We start from the raw sequence: 22,283 nt of genomic DNA, 5'->3' as shown, positions 1-22,283 counted from the left end.
CTTTGACAAAATACGCTAGAATTAATGAAAACGGATTGATTTATACTAGATTATTTTAGCTGGATTGTGAAGTCAGCGAATCAATTTCGGTCCCCTTCTGATCATAGAACAGTACTGTGTCCCTTTTAAGAGTTTAAAGGAACGTTACTCTGGTAGGGATTGAGCCTATTTGGTGAGAGGCAGACACCTATACAAATATACCACTTCCTCCTTTAAAGATGCAGTTGAAACTTTTCGAACTTTGTTTGTTTTTACATTGCACTCATCTCTAAGTAAAAATGCATTTAAGCTTAATTGCGCTTATCAAATATCGGCTTCGAGAAAAAAACAACAGACGTTTAGTTTTAGTTTTATTAACAAAACCATCATTGTAATCAAATTAATTCAGATTGTTTATTTCCATTAGTTGTTGTGGAACTCATTCTTAGTATTGTTGTCTGTAAGTGCATAGGGAGGGTTTGTAATCTTACAATCAGCTGTATTCTAATGTTCGACGGCAATCGCAATCAGCGGAGACTGGTTGGCACGAATGTATCTAGGGAATTTAGGATGCGAATTGTGTCTTGTTCAATGAGGACATTAATGTTAGAACATAAGTCCATCATTTCAAAACACAGCTCAAAAACTAAAATTGCATCAACATATCACACATATTCAGTATTTAACGTTCTACAAGTGTACTATAGCTGATTTGCTTTAATTTACAATTTTTAAAATCTTCCTTTTCATGCGAATACGAGGTATAAATGCAGTCATACAGTCGTTTCAGAAGGTAATTAGTCCGTTAAATAGAACAATACTGTTCTTAAAGTGATTGACGTGGAAATTACAACCAATATCATATACTTAAGAACAAAATGATTTAAGGTACTGCCAATATTTTTTGTTTGCAGCTGATCTTATTGATAAGTGAACAGTGCTGGCCCTGTAATTAAGTTGTGTTTTAAAATTATTGACAAGTCCTTTACAATCATTGTTTTCACTACGATAATCCAGGTGTTATAGTCCGCTGATTCATGGTATACAATTAAAATTAAAAAAGTATGCAAGCACAAGTATAACAGTCATATTTTTCCATTATAAACATTAAAGGCTTCACCTTGCCTTCCGTGCAGTATTGATTCTCACTACTACTTTGTTTATCAACATTAAAATTTTACCGTTTGGGATGAAAGGTAACGAAGAAGACCATATACTTATAGGAACGACATAGGAACGATGGCAGTGTTCATCGGTATGTAATTATTTTACGCAAAAATCACTACTATACCCTGGTACCGCTTTGGACGGGGTTGTTAGGGGTTGACAGTGTAACCCCTCTATCAATAAACAGTATATTTCAGTAATAAAATGCTTATCTTAACTACAAGAACGAATCCAACTTATAAAAGGTTCACTATGTATAAGGCGTGTTCTTGGCATTACGATCAATGACTTACAGACACTCAACGAGATACTAAACACCACAAGACAACATGTATTAACTAGTTTATATAAATATCACACAAAAATAGGGCGACCGCGTGGATTGTTCACCCTTTCAGACTTTATTGAGACCGTATGGTAAGTTCTTTTTTGATAAAATTCCCGTTATTTTTTTAATCTGAAAGCTTGTGTTGGGTATCTTGAACTGATATTGTAAATTTGTATGAGTTTTGTTCACTTGTTCCTAGTACAACAGTTTTTTGGTAGACACAACATTTTTATTGGAGCGTTTTGAGTGACAAAATATCAAAATGTTAACAATATCACCACAATTGCGTGACGTTTTAATATACACCATTATATTAGTCTGTGAAAACATACCTTTAAAGAATCAATAATTAGTCGGTTATCAAGTCATTATATTAGGTAGTATTTTAAGCATCGTATATACAGTTTTAATGAAAAAAAATCTCTTTCGACCACTCTCTTTCGAAACAAAATAGTGTTTTTATTTTTATTTAGCACTCTCTATCCCTCCCACTTTTTCGGTTAATTAGTGTGACCTAAAACAGTAAAACATGAACATAAAACTCACAAGGTGTAGTTAGACGATGCGGCTGTGACCAGCGTCAGTAATACTATTCCAAATAGTATTGTTTTTAACATCATTAGTAATTCAACATTAAACATTCTCCTCTCAAGTTTAACTCCTCTCAAGTTAAAATATTTTCCTGAGACCGATATTGATTTCTAAACTGTGAAGTTTCTCATCGGATGACAATGAGTATGCCCGTCAGAAGTTGAAGAGTTTATAGAAACAAAAGATAAGTCTTCAGTCGATTAATCTAACGCTTGTATACTATCGAATTATTGTTCCGTTTCAATACAAGTTGTAAAATTCTTGCAAAATACTATACCCGTGAACTCTCTGAAAGCAATAAGTGAAAGACATTTTTGACCAGTCACAAATTCTCCATACATTCAGACAATGAATATAGAATCGGGCCTTATTAAGCAAACCAGTACTAATAACGTAAAAAACACCGTTTCTTATGTAGCAATATTTTTAGAAGTGCAAAGTGACTATTTTATAATTCAAACATATTTAAAGAAAACATTTTACATATGAAAGGAACACTTCTTTTTTATGAACACATATTTCAAGTATGGACACTGGGAATACGCTTTTAAAATAGATAGCTCTTATATGGGACTAATGCTGAGCTAAACTATTCATGGTTTCAATACTTTAGTATGTATTACGAAAATTTACGTTAGAAAAGGTACCAATATTCAATGCCGATGCTCCGAAGGTCGTCAACTTTCGTCATGGCGGTTTTGGGCATTGGTGACTTTCCATGAACAGTTTTATGCAAAGCATAAGTTGAAAACATTGTCCGAATATAGAAAAAAAATGTTTTGGTTTTTATATGAGTCCTTCACTTCGAATAATGGTTGGCTTCGCCTCGGATCTCATTAAGAAACTGATATCAGGAACTAATCTTCAAGACTGTTACTGTCCGACATCAGAAGCAAGGCGCTAAGAGAGTTGATATTATAATGTTGTAATAACTGAAAGTTTGTTCAAACGAGTCCAATATGGTAAAGCTCCTTATTCCCAAGGCTCATTTTATCTCTCACCAAATAACGTCTCAGGAATCTGCTTAAGATATTTGGCATATTCATAAATTGATCATTATATTAAACATATCCCAAACCATTTTGGGTTAATGAAAGAAGGTACCAAAGGACATTCAAACATAGATTTTGGTGCCTTCTGGCATTTTCCAACTATTGTATTAGCTATTCTGGGCACTTAAAACTGAGTAAACTAAACAATAATTGGCTAAGGTCACCTTTTCCAAAATGTTTTATCGCAATATAAAGGCGTTCTTTACGTTTGGTTAGAAAACATCGCGCTTGGTACATCAGCATACAACAATGAAATAAACGATGCAATGTGAACGTAAGTTTATGTCCAGTCAATTTAGATATTTTGTTTTAAACAATTTCAAGTAATTTATGAGTATCGTAATCAACATTATTTTCGTCCTCTTGTGAATTGCATGTTGTCGGGAAAGTATTTAATGCTTTTACATGCGTATGTTTGAATTGAAACAAAATAAACCACTTTAGGCTCCAATTAACATTAAATCAATATCGCATTTCGCTAATATTATATTTGCCTTTCCCAAATCATTATTACATTAATGTCGTTTCAAATAAAAAGTGACTGAAAAACATCATCCACTAAAAGGATAAAGTCAGTCTTGTTATGCTTTTACTTAAATTTAGAATAGGATTTTTGTAAATTTGCGAATTCAAGCATGAACTATCATTAGTAACAAAACGTTTTAAAGTACCCAGTTATTGTTTCAACATCATTCATGGGTCGTATTCAATATTGATCTTAAATGGATCAGAGATTGGAGTAGAAATCGGATTGGGTTGTATAAATAACAAAATAATAAAGTAAATGGAGACAATGATGAATCATTAGATTGACTCAAGTTGCATGTTGTTTACAACCCCAGAACTCTTTTTCACCGGCTAAAATATCTTCTTCAGACCGTTCTAATAAGACCATTTTTATCGCATCCTTTATGTGCCCAACATATGCTCTACGGTTACTCTTTTTTGTTAGAAGTTTTATTCAAGGTTTTAAAGAAAAAATAAAAACGTCATATTCTTTTATAATAACATTATATCTAAGCATTGGCCTTTAAAAACAGAATATGTATCATTGGTAGGAAACTAAATATAGACTGGACATAACTCGTGTTTAATTGAGGTTTTAAAATAATTTCTGTCTTCACTGAAATTCGAATATTCGCTAGGTAAGCATGTTGAAATGTTGTTTTTTGTAATGCTTAAACAAAGATTTTGTGACCAGAATGTTAAAACATGGTTTGATATTGTAAATTTACAGATCAAATTAGAATATAACGTTAAGTTTTTAAGGGAAATTAAAATTAAAATATATTTTGAACCAATAAAAGAGTATCATTAAACTGCTTTAAGATTGAGTGTCATTAGAAATAGAAAACGGAAGGTACAACAATATTGTGTGACAGAAATATGTAATACCAACATTATTTAATCAGAATATCAATTCTAGTACATTTGTCCCGTCTAAACCTAACAATCTACGAGAGCTAAAAAAAACCTACGACGTAAATCATGGTAATATCGATGGGTTTATATCAATGGTAGCAATCTGAAGTTCTGTTCTGTGTTCTGTTTTGTTCTACCTGGTTACATAAGTAGCAAAAATAGTCGCATATTGACGACAGTCTTAGGCAGACTTGCATCACTATGTCCACGAAAAAAGCAATGAAGAAACGATATGAAACATTTTTACTTTACTTACATTGTAGAATTGGAAGACGCATCGGAGAAACTCACTAATGCCAACACTGTCCACGATATCAAGAGTTGGAATTCCGTAATGTGCCCCATTATTCACCTCGACATTAGTGTTTGTTTTTTTAAAAATCCGATTTTATTTTAAGTCGGTTAGAATGCAAGTCGTTGTAATAACTAGTGAATTAATATTTGTTTCAATCATTATAAAGCTATGAACCGTATCTTCTTTACATGCAGATTTATAATTCCCCAAATTATAACAGTGTTTTTCTGCAGATACAGTCGTCAATATTGATGCCTTCTACCCTGGAACACAGAACTTGTAACAACTGATTCCAACCTATACCAATAATCAAAGGTTCATCCGTTTTGTTTCACTGACTTATTTGAACTATGTCAGATCTTGTTTTGACATCGTATATAGTATATCAATCTTTCCAAGTGTCGCAGAAAACGGACGACTGGATATAAAGTATACATTAACTTAAATCCCATGTACATAAAATGTGACTAGTTCTTGAAGAATGAACAAGCTTAATAGCCCAACAAGGATACGTAAGTATTTAATAAAGTAATAACATTTAATCCATTCCCATCTTTGATAAGACGTGGTATTGAATATCAATGAACTGCACAAATGGTTTGAAAGCGAAGCATATTATTCGATTTAAATGCAAGTATATAATTTTACCAAAGCATCAATGACATTACATGTTGACACTTCTTATATTGATAATTGCCTAATACAATTCATTGATGGAAACTATTCGGTGCCAATTACCTAAATATATTTTTTAGAAGAATAAAAACCATGGACGAAATGAAAATGGAATTGAATATCAACGTTTAGAATAATGCACCATAAACAGTTTGAATTGATTCTATGAATGTGAATACATAAGACTCATCTGCATTTTAGCATCATAACATTAATGAACACCTAAATCTACGTTTTTGTTCAGTAGTTGCTCTCAGTCTGCTCTAATGGATATTATCCTCCTTGGGTGATGGTTTGAATTCGTTGTTTTTTTCGTCGACACACTCGGTACATTTTTCCATTAGAATTACATTGAAGTGCAGAGATTAATGTACTTTTTTAAACTTTGAATATTTAACTAAGCATTAATGGGGGGGGGGGGACTTTATCAACAAGGGACACACACAAAACACAACCTTGTAAATTTCATGGAAAACATGATGTTGAGACAACTGTAGTGCAATTTGAACGAATAAAAATGAGTAACAAGAACCAAAAACAAGCATGCTTAATTTGAAAACCAAATAAGTACACTTTACACATTGATATTGAACTGAAATATTAGATACAATTTGTTCATGTCAATCAAAATTAAATGCAGTCTTTCAATTATTATATCAACAGGGGACATACAGAATACACGCAATTGTAAAATGCAATGAAAACGTGATGATGAGATATCAGTGCTGATTTAAATTGAACGAAATTGAATCAGTAACAAGAACCAACAAAAAGCGTTTTAATTTGAAAAAAAGAGTTCACTTAACGCATTGTGTTGAATTGAAATATTAGATACAAATTGTTCATGTCAATCAGTTTTAATAGATATCTTTAAATAGATGTAAGTTCCTTTGAATGCGCTAATTCTTAACCGGAGGATCTCTTCGTAGATTGAATATCAAAAAGAAGTTCATAAAGAAAACTAAATGATAAAATATTGTTAATTATATAAGACGAAAAGACATCCGTAATTGAAAGTTATATCAACATAAACTCTGATTGTTAAATTGCCTAAACATGAGCATGTCATATTGCTATTATAATAGACGCTGATCATATGCAATCATTTATCACGACATTATTTCCGTTCTAAAGGGGTATGTTGTGTATTTTTTTGAAATATTCGAATGATATACAATTTCAGTATTTGATGCTTTTTAATATGAAATTCTATGATCACACAGTTTTAAACCATTTAAAAATATTTTGCCACAGGTGCTCTGAATTGTATTCCTCCGTCTGCAGATATCGTTTGGATCTCTTATCATTGAAGTTCTTGGGGTTTACCTATAAGTTTATTATTATTTGCGTTATCATTAAGTTTCCTCAAGTTAATGCATACTTTGATAAGATTTACCTTTTACATCTATTCTTTATTTAGGATTGTTATAATAAGAGTGAGGTTTGTGCACGTAAACTGGTTAAAACCCCTAGTAAATTTACATTTTACTGACCGTTCCAAGACGGTACCTAACAATCCTTGATAAACATACCCAGTTTTTTTATATGTAGTAGGCATGCTTTTTGTGGAGTTTTGTGCTGTTTTTCCATGTTTTTTTTGTGATTTTTTGTTTTGTGTTTTATGTCTTTGGCGTTTACCCAGTGCCATTAAACCGGTATTATGTTTAAATTTTTTGCTACTAAGCTTGTTTCTGTAGTTTTTCACATAAGTTTTGAGATGATTTTTCTATCCGAATTGATTGATGAATCGCTTGATGTATTATGTTGATATCCTTATTGAAACATACATAGGCCTACTGAAGGTAGCATTATCATAATAGCATTATTTTATTAAGTATGATAATTCATACTTTGACGATACTCTAAGACAAAGCAACGGCGCTTAAAACTGTCTGTTCGTTCAGCTTATTCTGGTGGAATGGCGAAATGTTTCTTCAATAGTCCTTGTCTGGGTTACCATTATTGGCGGCGTTATAACAAATTGAAACAATCAGTAGTCTTAACTGCATATTTTCCACCCTTCGCGAACATCAGAAAGGTGAATGTAAACTTAAATTCGTAAGGCTTTGTTTGTTTGTTCCACATCGTCGCCATTATCATGAAGATGTTTCCTTATGGTGAGGACAGATTACATGATTTAATTTTACAGTCAAGTGAATCAATTTGGACCGGTACGAATGCTAAGACACATGACAAACACAAACGAAAAAGAACTCCTTTTTATACATAGCTTATGGCAGGTTCAATGCTTGAAACAAGAAGTATGTGATTTAGTAAAAACGAATAAAAACATATATATATATATTTAACTGAACACTTCGTTTACAAACACCTTGTATTTACATGGGAATACCACTCTGCATGAGGAATAAGAAAGCAATTGAAGAAGGATTAATTCAGTTAGATAATGAATCGTGCCTTATTGAGCAAGCCAGTATCAATTACTTCAACACAGAGATCTAATAAAGCAATATATGTAGAAGTACAAAATGAATATTTTCTAAACCAAAAAAAATAGAGAAAAACAATTTTATTATATGAACGGAAAACATTTTACTTATAAAAAGACAAACATACTGACAAAACAAACCGACAACACGTATTTCAAGTATGGACATTAGGGTTTAGAGTTAAATTCGCTCTTACAAATAGTGAATTCTGACATGGTACAAATGCTGAGCTTCAATATGCATGGTTTCACTCGTATAACGGAAATAAACGTCAGTCAAAGTACCAATGTTCACTCTTAATGCTCCTACGGTCGTCAACTTTTGCAACGCCTGTCTTGGACATGAGTGACTTTCAATCAACATTCGTATGCAAAACATACACTTAACAACAATGTCCGATATAGAAAAACATGTTTGGGATTTTGCTTTAAGGTCTTTACTTTCAACCAAGGTTGGCATAGGCTCGAAACTCATTCAGAACTCTTTTAAACTGGTTTTAGAAATTAATCTTCAAAACTGTTCTTGTCCGACACCAGAAAAATGGCACAAAGAGAGTTGAGATTATGATATTTTCATAGCAGTGATATTCTCGGATTGTTCAAATGAGTCAATATGGCTGTGTTTTCATCGCCTATTTAGGACCATTGTTTCTTTTACCAAATGACGTCTCAGGCATCGCCTTTAAATATTTGGCTTTTTCAAAAAGTGATCAATGTAAAAGAAATATATTAAACCGTTGATAATGTTTCGGAAAACTGCCAGAATGTAACAACGGCATTATAATATAGGTTTTGGTATATTTTAACACTATCCCACGAGTGCATACGAGTTAATCCGGGCACTTAACATTTAATTGATATCAATGACCAAGGTCTTCTTTTCCAACGATTACCGAAATGTTCAAAGCGTCCTTCACATTTGCTCAAATAACATCGCGCTTGGTACATCGGCATACAACAATGAAATTAACAATGCAATGTGAACGTTAGTTTATATCCGGGAAATGCAGATAGTTTGTCTAATCCTATGTCTAATGGTCTATAAGTATCGTTCTTAACACTATCTTCGTCCGCTTGTGAATGGCATGCTGTCGGGAAAGTAGTTAATGCTTTTACAAACCACTTCATATGCGTATGTTTTCATTAAAATAAAATAAAGCACCTAAGGCTCCAATTAACATTAACTCAATATTAAATTGCGCAAAGACTATATTTGACAATATAACATTAATATCATTTGATATACGAGAAAAGGTAACTGAAATACATCATCCACTAACAGGAAAAGTTAGTGTTTCAATGCTTTTACTAAATTTTTAGAATAGAATTTTGCAACTTTTAGAATTCAAGCATGATATGTCATTAGTAACATACTTTTTAAAGTACCCTGTTATTGTTTCAGCATCATCCATAACTCCATTTCACCAACTTAAAAATCTTCTTAAGACCGTTTCAAGTAAGACGATTCATATCGCATCCTTTACGTGCCAAACATATCCACTATATTTTCTCTTTTTGACAGAAGTTTAATATAAAAAGGGTTATTAGAACTGCGTTTTGGTCCGGGATGATGTATTCGACTCGAGTCGATTTTTGTAGATTCGGACTTCACGAAGCGCAAGCCGAGTGAAATCAAAACCTGCAAAAATCCTCGAGAGTCGAATACGACATTCCGGATCAAAACACAGTACTAATAACCCTATAATTATATACATTACTGGTTAGATCACTTAAAAGCCATATGTTTTCAAAACAAAATGTCATTTTAACGATGTACTTATTTGTTTTATGACGTCATTTTAACATCGCGCAACGATAATTGTTATGACGTGACGTCACAAGAGTGGAATACGGCCCTATTGCACTGGAGTGGAATACGGTCTTCCGTATTTTGCGATATGTATTGCGTGTGGATTTATGATGGGTATATAATATAAGGTTTTATAGAAAAAAATAACAAAGTCGTTGAATTTTCTTACAATAACAAACTATCGAAGCATTGACACTTTTCTTTTAAGGTGTACATTTTTAGAAAAAACATACTAGTTGTCTGTGAAGTAATGAGTCTGATCTCACGTCTCGATATCGCATACGTCATATTCAAGCTGTCGCTCATCGATTTTTTTGTCGATTCCACACTCTAACATACCCACAGGTAAAAAACGGAATAGTGTCATTACAAATAATAAATATAATAGATGAAACTTAATATGAACTGGACGTTACTCGTGTTCGAATGAGTTTAAATAGTTTCCATCTTTCCTGGAACGCAAGTATTCGCTAAAAGGCATGTTGAAGAATGTATTTACAATGAATCAATTTTTTTGACAACGTGCATATGTTCCTTTTGATCTCATTCGGGAGAACAAACTCCAAACATATCATTGATTTAATAATGAAAAGTGAATATGAAAGGGAATAGTTTAACTTTGACATGAATCACGAGAAACAAAAAGTACACAAAACAAAAGCATACTTCTACTTCAAATATTAAGGGCTTTGTTTACAAACTTATTGTTTACAAAATCGTATCGAGTTCTTACATAAGGATATTAACATAATATATAATATAAGAAATGCGAATGCAATTGAAGAATGTCTCAGACTTTTAGACAATGACTAAACAATCGTGATGAAGTAAGTTTACTTCTTTCAAAATGTCAGAACTGTATCAATAACCTGAGACAGTAATATAAAAAGGGCAATGAAACAAATATGTTGAGCATACAAAATTGTACAGTATTGTTTGTCTAACTAATAAAACATATTTACCATTTCTATGTTATTCTTTGTTCTAGTTCTAAAACAAATACTTCGTGATCAGAATGTTCAAACAAGGTTTGATATTGTTAATTTTCTGAGCAAATTAGAATATAAAGTTAAGTTTAAAAGGGAAGTTAAAATTAAAGATATATATTGAAATATTAAAAAAGTATTATTAAACAGCTTTTAGATTAATATCGAGCGTATTTTCGTAAGAAGTTGAAACCAGAAGAAACAACATTGTGAGAGATAAGATATTATTTTGGATATGTAACACCAATATGATTGAATCGGAGCATCACTTCTTGTACCCTTTGTCCCCTTTTACTGGCCCACAACCTGAATCGCATTTTTAGTACTGTTATGTCTATTACTAATGGTCGGAGTTTAAGAAAGGTTTTCACATATGTATTCAACGCTTTGACAAAACAAACAGTGACTCTTGCTGTCATAGCTGCTTGAATTGATGAAATGAATTGCATTTTTTGTTTGAGATATTTTGGACAAGTTTGGATAGCTTCGTTTGGAAGTCCGTATAACTTCGCCGATCGCACTTCGACATCGATGCAGCCTTCGGTTTGAAATATAAACAAACGATATTTTAAGGAGGGAATGAGGTAATAGCCCCATACGGAGGCAGCGAAATTTACACAAAAACCCGGTTGGACAAATATTATTATTATTATTATTATTATTATTATTATTACACAATCAAAGTATGACAGATTTGTAAGATATTACAACTTTTTAATACACCCTGTTGACTTCCATTTTCTATAAAATGACATTAAATGTGATATGTCTACGTAAAACCGTGGGCTTTATTTAAATGGTTGCTGCAATCTGCAAAACTAAATCTAGTTGTAAATTATGTTTTTTTTGTATTGAAATCTATGATAATCTGGCTAAGCAAGCAACCAAAAATGAGTCGCATTCCAGACGACGGTCGTAGGCAGACCTTAATTGTGTCCACTCAAACACAATTTCAATTTTGAAGAAAGCAATGAAAAAATTGTATGAAAAATTTTCAGTTTACTTACACTGAAGAACTGGAAGCCACATCAGAAAGACTCACTAAAGCCAACACTGTCCACGATATTAAGAGTTGGAATTCCATAACGTGCCCCATTAACCACTTCGACATATATGTCAGCGAAATAGTTTATATAGAAAAAAATCCGTTTTTATTTTAAGTTGATTAGCATGAACGTCATTGTAATAACTAGTTGTCTTTTCAAATATTATAAAGCTATTAACCGTATCTTCATAACATGTATAATTATATGTAATTCCTCCAAATATGGCAAGGTCTTTCTGCAGCTACCAGTCGCCAATATTGATGCCTACTGCCCAGTAACACTGCAACACTTCCCTTTTAACAACTGATTCAAACTTTTACCAATAAACAAAAGGTCATAAGTTCTTCCAACGTTTTTGTTTCATTGACTTATTTGAACTATGTCAGATCTTGTTTTGACATCGTATTCAGTCAATCATTTTTCCAAGTGTTTTAGAAAACGGACAACTGGATATAAAGTACACATTTACTTAAATCTTGGGAGTTAAAAGTGACTACGTCTTGAATAATGAGTTAGCTAAATAGCTTAACAAGGATACGTAAGTATTCAATAAATTAATAACATTTAATCCAACCGCGTAGTGGATAAGAATTGGTATTGAATGTCAATCAATGAACTGTACAAACGGATTGTAGGCAAAACATATTATTCTGACATTCAATTGTAATGCAAGTATATAAAATTACCAAAGCACCAAAGACTTTACATGTTGACACCTCTTATATCGATAATTGCCGACTACTAATACAATTCATTGATGGAAACTATTCGATGCCAATTACCTAAATAATATACTGTTTTAAAAGAGGAATAAAAGCATAAAGGAATTGAAAAAGAGAACATATTTTTTTCAGAATAATGCAACCATTTTAAACGGTATATAACTGATATTATAAATTCAACGTGAATATATAAGACATATTTGTAGTTTAGGGTCAAAACATTATTGAATACGTTCATTGGTTCTGTTGAAAATTTGCGCTCAGTCCGTCAATATTGATATTTTCAGTCCTTGAGTGATGGTTTAAGTAACTTGTTTTCAGCGTCAGCACGCTCGGTACACAGTCCTTTAGCAGTGCAGAGAGTGATGCGTTATTTCTAAACTTTGAATGTTTAACTAAACATTATTTAGAGTGTAATTGTGTTAAATGTAATGGAGGGAAAAGCTCTGCAGTCAGATGATTATTTTATCAACAAGGGCCATACAAAACATACACTATTCCATGGAAAACGTGATGTAGATATATCAGTGCTGATTTGTAACATTGATATTTAACTGAAATATAAGATACAATTTGTTCATGTTAATCAGTTTTAATAGATATCTTTAAACAGGTGTTAGCTCATTTGAATGCGCTATTTCTTAACAAAAGGATCCCTTCGTAGATTGAATATCAAAAAGAAGTCCATAAAGAAATTTAAATGGCTAGAAATTGTTAATGACATTAGAGGAAAGAACATCCGTAATTAAAAGTTATTCCAACAAAAACTTTGATTGTTAAAACGCCTAAATATGAGAATGACATATTGCTTTCATAATAGACGCTTATCTTGTGCAATCATTTAACACGATATTTTTTGGGTTATAAAAGGGTTATACAATATATGTGTATAGTGTTAATATTTGAAATATTCGAATGATATGCAATTTTACTATTTGAGCTGATTTAATTTGCACCTTCCAAAATCGGTGATGAATCGTTTAATGTATAGAGTTCGTCTCCCTTTTAAAACAAGCCTCGGCTAACTGGAGGTAACATTTTATGAGGGCATACTTTTATTTAGTATGATAATTCATATTTTGACTAAAGTTTAAAACAAAGCAACGGTACCTATGTGTGCTTGAAACTGGCTGAATGTTCAGCTGATTCTACTGGATTGACGAAATATTTTTGCAATGATTCTTGTCTGTGGGCATCATTATTGGCGGCGATATAACAAATAAAAAAACAATAGTGTAAACTGCATATTTCCATCAATCTCAGCGTACCGAATATAAATCTAAAAAATACAGACTCTGTTTGTTTGTTCCACATCGTTGCAACTATCATGAATAAGCATTATAATGGTGAAGACAGCTTAGATGAATTGATTAAAGTCCAGAGGATCATCTAGAACGTAAGACTAAGATGTTCATAGTTTATTATATTGTTTAAAATGAGATGCATCACTTGTTTCATTAGCTGAATGGGTTTATGCATATTCTGAGGAATGATGGAAACAGTGACATGTGCATTCTAGTGATATATGTTTGTCTGATTTGTTTTATCCTGTAGTTTGCATTGTATTAATGTTCTGAAACTTTCAGGATTCATAGATGACAATGTAACGTTATACACAATCCAAGATTGTAACGCTTTGACAAGTGTTTTTTTTTTTATTTCTCTTTCAGCAAGTCTTGCCTAGAACGTAGCTAGGACACTGACATAGCAAAAATGGGAAACCATCGGACATTGTTAAAACGTTGTAATTCTATAGTTTTTTCGTAGTGTCGTTATCTAGTTTGTGCGTGTCGCGTTGATTAGTCTGTGCAGGTTGTCATTGTTAAGTGTGAGATAAAAGTTGGGCCGGTTTAATATGTTTCAATACATCCCTTTGTCGCAAATGTCATAACGAAATGGATACAGTTCCTATAAAATAGAAAATGGCCAAACAATTACGCTGAAAGAAACAACCATTTACAGGAATGATATTTCTGCTATACTGTATATGTAAATATTCTTTTGTTAACCTTATATACAGAGGATTGTACTAAATTATTTGTGTCGTCAAGTGCAGAGAGAAATGGAGAAACTTTCTATCAAAACAGACAAAAGGCCAAATGATTATGTTGAAAGAAACAACCATAATCAGGGATGAGAATCCTGTTCTTTTGTTAAACTTATAGACAAAGAATTGCACTAGATTATATATGAAGCTATGTTCAGTGCTCAATTGGAGGAGTGAAATAAATATCTCACTGACGCAAACTCATGTTTCACTATATATGTAATGTCTTGTGTAAAGTTTACATATCAATGTTTGGATATGGAAGTTCCAAAAACACAGCTTCTTCGATAAATTCATAAAACATACAACGTTAACTGTCATTTGAAATTACAATTCTTCAAACTCTAGTGTAAATCGTATGAATAATAAAATGTTAATGGAAGCTACAAGAACCAGTCAAGCGATTAAAGGCATTCTAAACTCCTTCTCACATTTTTCTCGAAAACAACCTCGTATGTATGACGGTACATCAGTAGAAGTAGTTCGTAAATTTCTGAATTGTATCATTAATTAAATGTAGATTTTTAGCCTGTATTTATTGATCTAAATATAAATTGATTACCCAGTGAAGTGTATAATTGCAAACATAATTAAAATTCTCAAGAGTTAAGTTATTCAGTTAAACTGCTAAATGAAATTACTACGCGATCTACTTGAAGCGGACTTAAACATACCGATTTCTGAGTATGTAAACCGGCAGAGGAGCTCCGAATGGTTTAAAGGTTAAGTATGGGATTGTTTCATGGCACAAAGGTCAATGTCTTACAGAAGCTCAACGACAAACACAAAGCCACAAGACAACATAAACATTTACAAACAAACTTCCTGTTCATAAAAAGTGGACTTGAACACATGGAAAGTTCATAATTTCAGGCAAAAATTAGAATAATCATATCATATGGTAATGTTCTAATTTGATAACCTTTTTTTCATTTAAAGCGTGTTGTGATGAATATGTAAGTGCCCAGTTTTGTATGTATCTCATTCAACTTGTTCTTGACACTAGTTCCTGAAGAGCTGAGCTTTTGAATCGGTAGAAGATACTAACATAATTATTCAATAAAATAGAATGACAAAAAATCATTTTCATTTCGCCATCTATCTCCAACTTTTTCGGTCTGGTATGACCTAAAACAGTAAAACATAAAACTCACACGGTGATGGTAGACGATGCAGTCGTGACCATAGACAGCGAAAGTATAAATAATCCACATGGTATTGTTTTGAACATCATTCCAAATTCCATATCGAATAATGCCTTTACCGATTTGAATATTTTCCAGGGACCAATATAAATTTCTGAACTCACAAAAAAAATTTCCGCATCTTTCAAAGGCTTTAAATATGCTATTTAACTGTCTGAAGCTGCAGGTTTATACACTACGGAGTTTGTTTCTGTATCTTTTTGCATACATATTTATAAAGGCATAACAATACGTTGTGAAGCGATTACACTTGTAATGCATACTGTTACATTCATTCAAGCTTTGTTCCTTTTTAATAATATATTAGAAATTCTTAGATAAAACTATAATTATGAACAATTTTAAGCATTTTTCTGATAAAAGTCTACAATTCTACCTATTAACCGATTATAACATAAAAAAATCGTTCTCACATAATAACATGGAAATGTCATGTTTTAATGTCATAAGTATTAGAGTTGTTGTTCGTTAAGGATAATTTTCGATTTCAATTACTTATACATGATAATGAAAGAACATGATGTACAAAAATGGTGTACTCTAGTGATTGCTGTACGCATTTTGTTCAACCATATTCATTGATATTGACATCAAAAATTTAGGTGGAGGAAAGGAAGATGTGGGAGTGGTAGAGACGGGTGAGGGTGCACCTTGTGAAGTTGTGTAATTAATATAATACGGATATTACTTTATCGAGTCTCTCAATTCTCTGTTCACTGAACATCAAGTAATCGCTAATGGTGCAAAAACAAGAATGAAATGAAAATTATTTCTCAACGTGTTTTTGTTAACATTCAAATATGATGGATTGTGATAATTTAAGTTTTTTTCAGAAAAATTAAATGGATATTAAGAGTATGGTTTATTATTTCCTCAGAAAGTTATGAAGAATCATTTAAAACTATTAATTTACCAAGTTGTGCATTTGTGATGTTTGTCTTGAATGCAATTTTACTTTTAATAATTCTGATTATGCTAACAGTTCAGCACCAACCAAGTTATTTTCTATTTACAGTCATTTTGGTGTGTTAACATAATCCCAAATCTTAAACATATGAAATTATCATATTTTATAGTTAACACTATACACCATTTGGCCAGGTTAACTGTTAAGTCATCATCCATGAAACAATTGACTGGTTTTTTTTTTACAATTTTACACCTCAACATTAGTCTGCGAATAGGTGCGCTTTAACAATATATCATTTTAAAGTCGGTTAGCAACCGTATCGTATCGTTTTAATAAGTATAAAGGTAGGGACCTTAATATCTTCTTCACTTGTTTAATTACAATTATTCCAATAACGTCAGGCCTTTGCTAAAGATCCAGTCGAAAATACGGATGCCCGTTGCCAGTAACTCTTTCCTTATAAGAGAGGTATGCGTTGTTTCTAAACCTTGATGTTCAACTGAACATTATCTCAATGTTTTAGACAAGTGAACAAATACATTTTGTTTATTGTATGCCTATTAATTTTCGTTTCCAATTCTAACAGTGTACTTGTTTACACACCGAGCTCGATTTAATATACAGCTCACCTTCCTGCATAGAATTTGTTTCAAGGGACTCGATCATGTTTTTTTAAACGTATTTTTTCTGTATGACGAAATACAGTATGGCAAATCATTATAAGTGTCAATAGTAACAAGTATCAAGATATTGAAAAACTGAACCCTACAAAAAATGTTCTTTTTGCTCAATAATTGTTTTTGAAGTCCACGATTTTAAATAGCGCTAGTAATGCTTTTCAACTAAGGCTTAGAAGTTAAGTTATCAGAGTCCTTGTATGCGTGAGGTGTTGTTATCAGTTCTCTCACTTATCATTGACTGTACCAGCGTTGGTTCGCTTCCCACAAAACCAGAAAATTTGTTTATATTTGATGTGTATTTTTTGCTGCGATTTCGGTATCAAAGAGTCAAAAAGTTATAAAATTAGTGTTTCCGTATGCATTACTGGGGTTCCAAAACATGCGTGGGTTCCCTTTAAAGGCACCATTAAACAAAACATAGTTATACCAAAATGAGACATACAAAAGACACATGCAAACATGATGTTAACACTGCATTTTGAACTTATTCTAATGAGAAAGAAAAAGCCAGAAAAATGAAACGTCTAACGTTGTGAAATGTACCCTTAACACATCAATACTGAATGGAATTTAAATGAGATCTAATTTGTTCATGTCAATCGAATTCAATTAACTCTTTTGAAATTTGATTTTTTCGTTAATCTTCGTTTGAATGCGCAATTCCCCTTTATCAAAGGAGTTATGTCTAGCTTACACATCAAAAGATTTTAAGTAATAAATCAAAATGGCAACAAATTAATAATATTGAATAAAAGAACACGTAATAAAAGATGTAAACAGAAACTCTTGGGCCGTATCACTGCATCGGATTTTCAAACTCAATCACTTTAAAAAAAACACAAAAAAAACTATCTTATAATTCCAGACTAAAAATTATAATACCAAAATTGTGAAAAAATATAATTATAATTTAATATGCACTACAGTACAAAGTGTATATATATATATAAACAAATCAATACTTTTTTACATTTTTGGTATCATCATTTTTAGTTTGGATTTTTTTTTTATTATTTCTAAAAAACAAAATCTTAGTTTGAAAATCCGGTGCCAGTGAGTCATGTATATTTCTTAAATAAATATATTGAGACTTAGATAATTGTAAATTGGTTGGTAAAAAAACAACCTAAAATGTATTGGTAAGATATGTTGTCTTATTGTTTTTACCTAAGTCTGTGAAAATGGTTTATTTGCCTAAAAAGGAGTGAATGTGAACACAGTGTTGTCATAGCATATCTTAGCTTGTCTTGTCCAACCAACATTCAAGGTGGAAAAGGTTACACGCGTATGCGAGCTGAACAATTCCACTATTTGAATATGTTTTGACTTTACTAATTACAAGATGAATCGTTTGACATTTTATGTCTGGTTCCCCTTTCAACCAAATGCAAGCCTACCAGGTAAAATTCATAATGGTGCCATACTTTTATAAGCTATATTTATGATCATGTTCGCGATATGATTACTTTAAGTCGGTTATCAATAAGACAAATGCAAGTTGAAACCGTCAAATTTGAATAGCGTTAAATTGCGTGAAAAGGTTGTGAACATGACATGAAGGTTAATTCATAATGGTGGCATACTTATAATAATTAAAATGACTATGATAATGATTGTATTGGGAAGAAGTTCAACATTTCATGTGGCGACTGACTGATTGTTTAGCTTTTTTCTGATGGACTGCACAAGTGCTTTCACATTGCATTGATTATCGCATGTGTTCACTATGAGCATGCCAATATCATCTTCTCTTGAAATTACATTCAGATCAAATGCTTAAGTGCAATCTCACGTTCATTAACCAAACAAAAGAAAAAAATATCTAAGCTGCATATTGTCTCCAGAAATTGATATCATCTTCTATAGTTATAATAGGAATGTCATTAGTTGTATCGGCATTCCCGACATAAGGCCACAAATGTTTTACAGGAACACTGACTCTTTGGACGGACGCGACGATATACATGTACCTCAATTGATATATACTCTTTATAATAAATTAAAAACATATTTTTTAAATGAAAATGGAACTATCAGTTAAAACGAGAACGGTTGATTACGGATGAGTATTTTAGAGCTTAAATCATTATCAGTTTTTAAAAATGATGTGGATATTAAAACCTTTACTTTGTTGACCGATACTTGCACGTGGTTATTACATATTTCGCTTCGGAATCCAACTTGCAATATGTATTTTTCGCATGAGCAGCTAAATTTACAACGTTACGTCATTGGGAAATATTTTAACCTCATTAAAAACACATGCACATTTCTATAGAACGACTAAGATGGGTAAGATGTGAAATATTCTGATAAGCTCAGACAGATTCCTTTAGTAATCATGGCACAAATGTGATTCTTTATGTAAGGTCAAAAATGTGAAAAGTGATATAAAAGTAATTATGTAATGTGTTAGAAAAAACGGTCAATAGATAGGGGACAGTTTCTATAGAAGTTGTCTGGGACAAAACGCACATGTATAGGAAAGCCAATAACTTTGATTTTAATGATCGTTTAGTAATGCCCTTTTTCGATAATAAAAACTCGTACACAAACCTGAACCATGGCCATAATTAGAAAAACTGTTCAATATATTAAAATGAAGCTTGGTACACATGCTGCCAAATAATGTTTTAAAATAATGTATAGTATGGACCATAACTCTGACCTAAGTTACTGTCGAGTCATGCCAATTTTCGACAAACGAGACGAACTTTAGTAACTGAGAAGAATTTGTATTTGACTAGATGACCTTGAATGAACAAATGGTTCTTTCACAAACATAAAGCCACTGACAACTTATCTGAACCACACAAACTGATTGGCACTGACATAGCATATCTCGTATCAAAATAATGAGGTCACTATATCGAATATACAAAATTCTATAGAATACGAAGAATGCACTATACATTTAGACTATGACCATACAATCATCCTTAATGACAGACAGACAGAAATATTTTTACCACGGGTACATAGTACATTGCCAATAAACATATACATATTTCTTGAAATATACCAATTACATGCAGCAAGACTATGATGATATGTATATACATAATTAAAAATAGTAAACATTCAATAAAAAAGAGAAAAAAATAAAATCTCACACACAAAAAACTCACAAAAACACCAAACAAAACACAGAAAGAAAAAAAACAACAAAAGAGTAATAATTGTTTGTTAGTTAAATGGTAACAAGAATGTATCATTCAAAATATCTAACCAAATTTTCAAATTTATATGAAAATCCTTAAAACAACTATAAAATGCTTCTGTTATAGAAAAACCGAGGCTTAATGAGGTTTGTCTTTTAAACTGTCAGAGTTGTATCATGACTTACGGATGGAGAAATTTACAAATCAAACACAATATTAAAATTTATCATATACCCATCATAAATCCACACGCAATACATATCACAAAATACGGTAGTCCGTATTCCACTCCAGTGCAATACGGCCGTATTCCACTCTTGTGACGTCACGTCATAATAAGTATCACTGCGCGATGTTAAAATGACGTCATAAAACAAAATAGTGCGTCGTTAAAATGACGTTTATTATAAAAGCATGTGGCTTTTAAGTGATCTGACCAGCATGTTATATAATAATAACAGTAAAAATGTCGTATTTGACTCTCGTGGACTTCAGTGCAGATTTTGATTTCACTCGGCTCACGCTTTGTGAAATCCGAATCTGCAAAAATCCAATCAAGTCGAATACAACTTCCCGGATCAAAACGCAGTACGCATAACCCTATTATATCTAGTACATTTTGCCTTAGTAATGCGTTTCTTAAATATGAACCATTACTTTAAGCACGCGTGAACCTATGAAGTTTCTGGCATTTCTGAGGAAAAACCTCTTCAGAGAATACGAGTGCACCAAAGAAAAACATAGTAGAAGCTATGCAGATACCATTCAGGCATTGGTTCTCTGATAGAAAATCGACAAAAAAAAACCGAACCAAGAAAAAAAAATGGAATGACACATTTACTACCCTTCTGATTATTACTTACAGTGTATAGTTGGAAGACGCATCTGCAAGACTCACTGACACCAACACTATCGATGATATCAAGAGTTGGAAGGCTGTTCCGTGTCGCATCATTTATCTTAATATAAGTCCGCGAAAACACACCTTGCGTACAAATGCGTAATTATTTTAAGATGGTTATCAAGTCAGTTTAATAACGTATATTTTAAGTACCTTTCATACAGTTTAAATTCTTATAAAGCTTGGAATCGTATCTACTTTACCATATTAAATACAATCCCTCAAATTATGTAAGACTCTTGCTACAGCTACCGTCGTCAATATTGATAACACTGGACGGTAACACTGTGCTTGTGACAACTAGTTCTCACCTAAACAAATAGACAAACTTCCATCAGTATTGCAACCATTTTTGCTTCTCTGATTTAATGTTGTATAGCATACTTAGTGTTCATACCGTATACAGGTAATTAATTATTTCACGTATTTCACAAAATGGAACAGTTTACAAAATGAAGTAATAGTTATATCCCGTAACCGAGTTATATTTCCAATTCTGAACATAAATTTTGTATACTAATGAATAAGCTAAATAGTTAAAATGAATAGATAAACACCTGATTAAACCTTAGCGTTAACATATTGTTTTCTCATCTTAAAATAGATAAGCTGAAATGCTATTCTTGCATATTCTTTTTAAAATTATATAAATTTATCGGGCATAACTTAGCTTTCATATCGACACTCTAATATTGACAATTGATTGCTCGTAATATAATTAATTGGTGATTGCTACTTCGGTCCTAATTAATGACATCTATTCATGTGTAAAAGAGGCAGACAATTATTATATAATTTAACATGGTAATATAAGCGTTCAGAATAATTCAACCATTATGAACCGTATGGATTTGATT

At 32.0% G+C, this 22,283-nt stretch overlaps 1 protein-coding gene across 3 annotated transcripts in view; it reads right to left on the bottom strand.

Annotated features, from left to right (window-relative positions):
• Positions 1-21,886, bottom strand: part of LOC128226971 (glycine receptor subunit alpha-2-like) — a 39,317-nt gene extending 17,431 nt beyond the window's left edge. The window contains exon 1 of one of the 3 annotated variants that reach the window (XM_052937104.1): positions 21,389-21,886. In XM_052937104.1, the coding sequence (XP_052793064.1) occupies positions 21,389-21,480 (92 nt within the window). In that variant the 5' untranslated portion in view covers positions 21,481-21,886. Of the gene's footprint in view, positions 1-4,795; positions 5,453-11,761; positions 12,090-21,388 lie in introns of those variants that run through there. The other 2 variants (XM_052937103.1, XM_052937105.1) reach the window with 2 other exon arrangements.
• Between the last annotated feature and the right edge of the window lie 397 nt (positions 21,887-22,283).

The sequence above is a fragment of the Mya arenaria genome, chromosome 3 (genome assembly GCF_026914265.1).
Source record: "Mya arenaria isolate MELC-2E11 chromosome 3, ASM2691426v1".
Classification (NCBI taxonomy): domain Eukaryota; kingdom Metazoa; phylum Mollusca; class Bivalvia; order Myida; family Myidae; genus Mya; species Mya arenaria.
The sequence above is the reverse complement of the archived record's forward strand: the minus strand, read 5'-3'. Positions and strand labels throughout refer to the sequence as shown.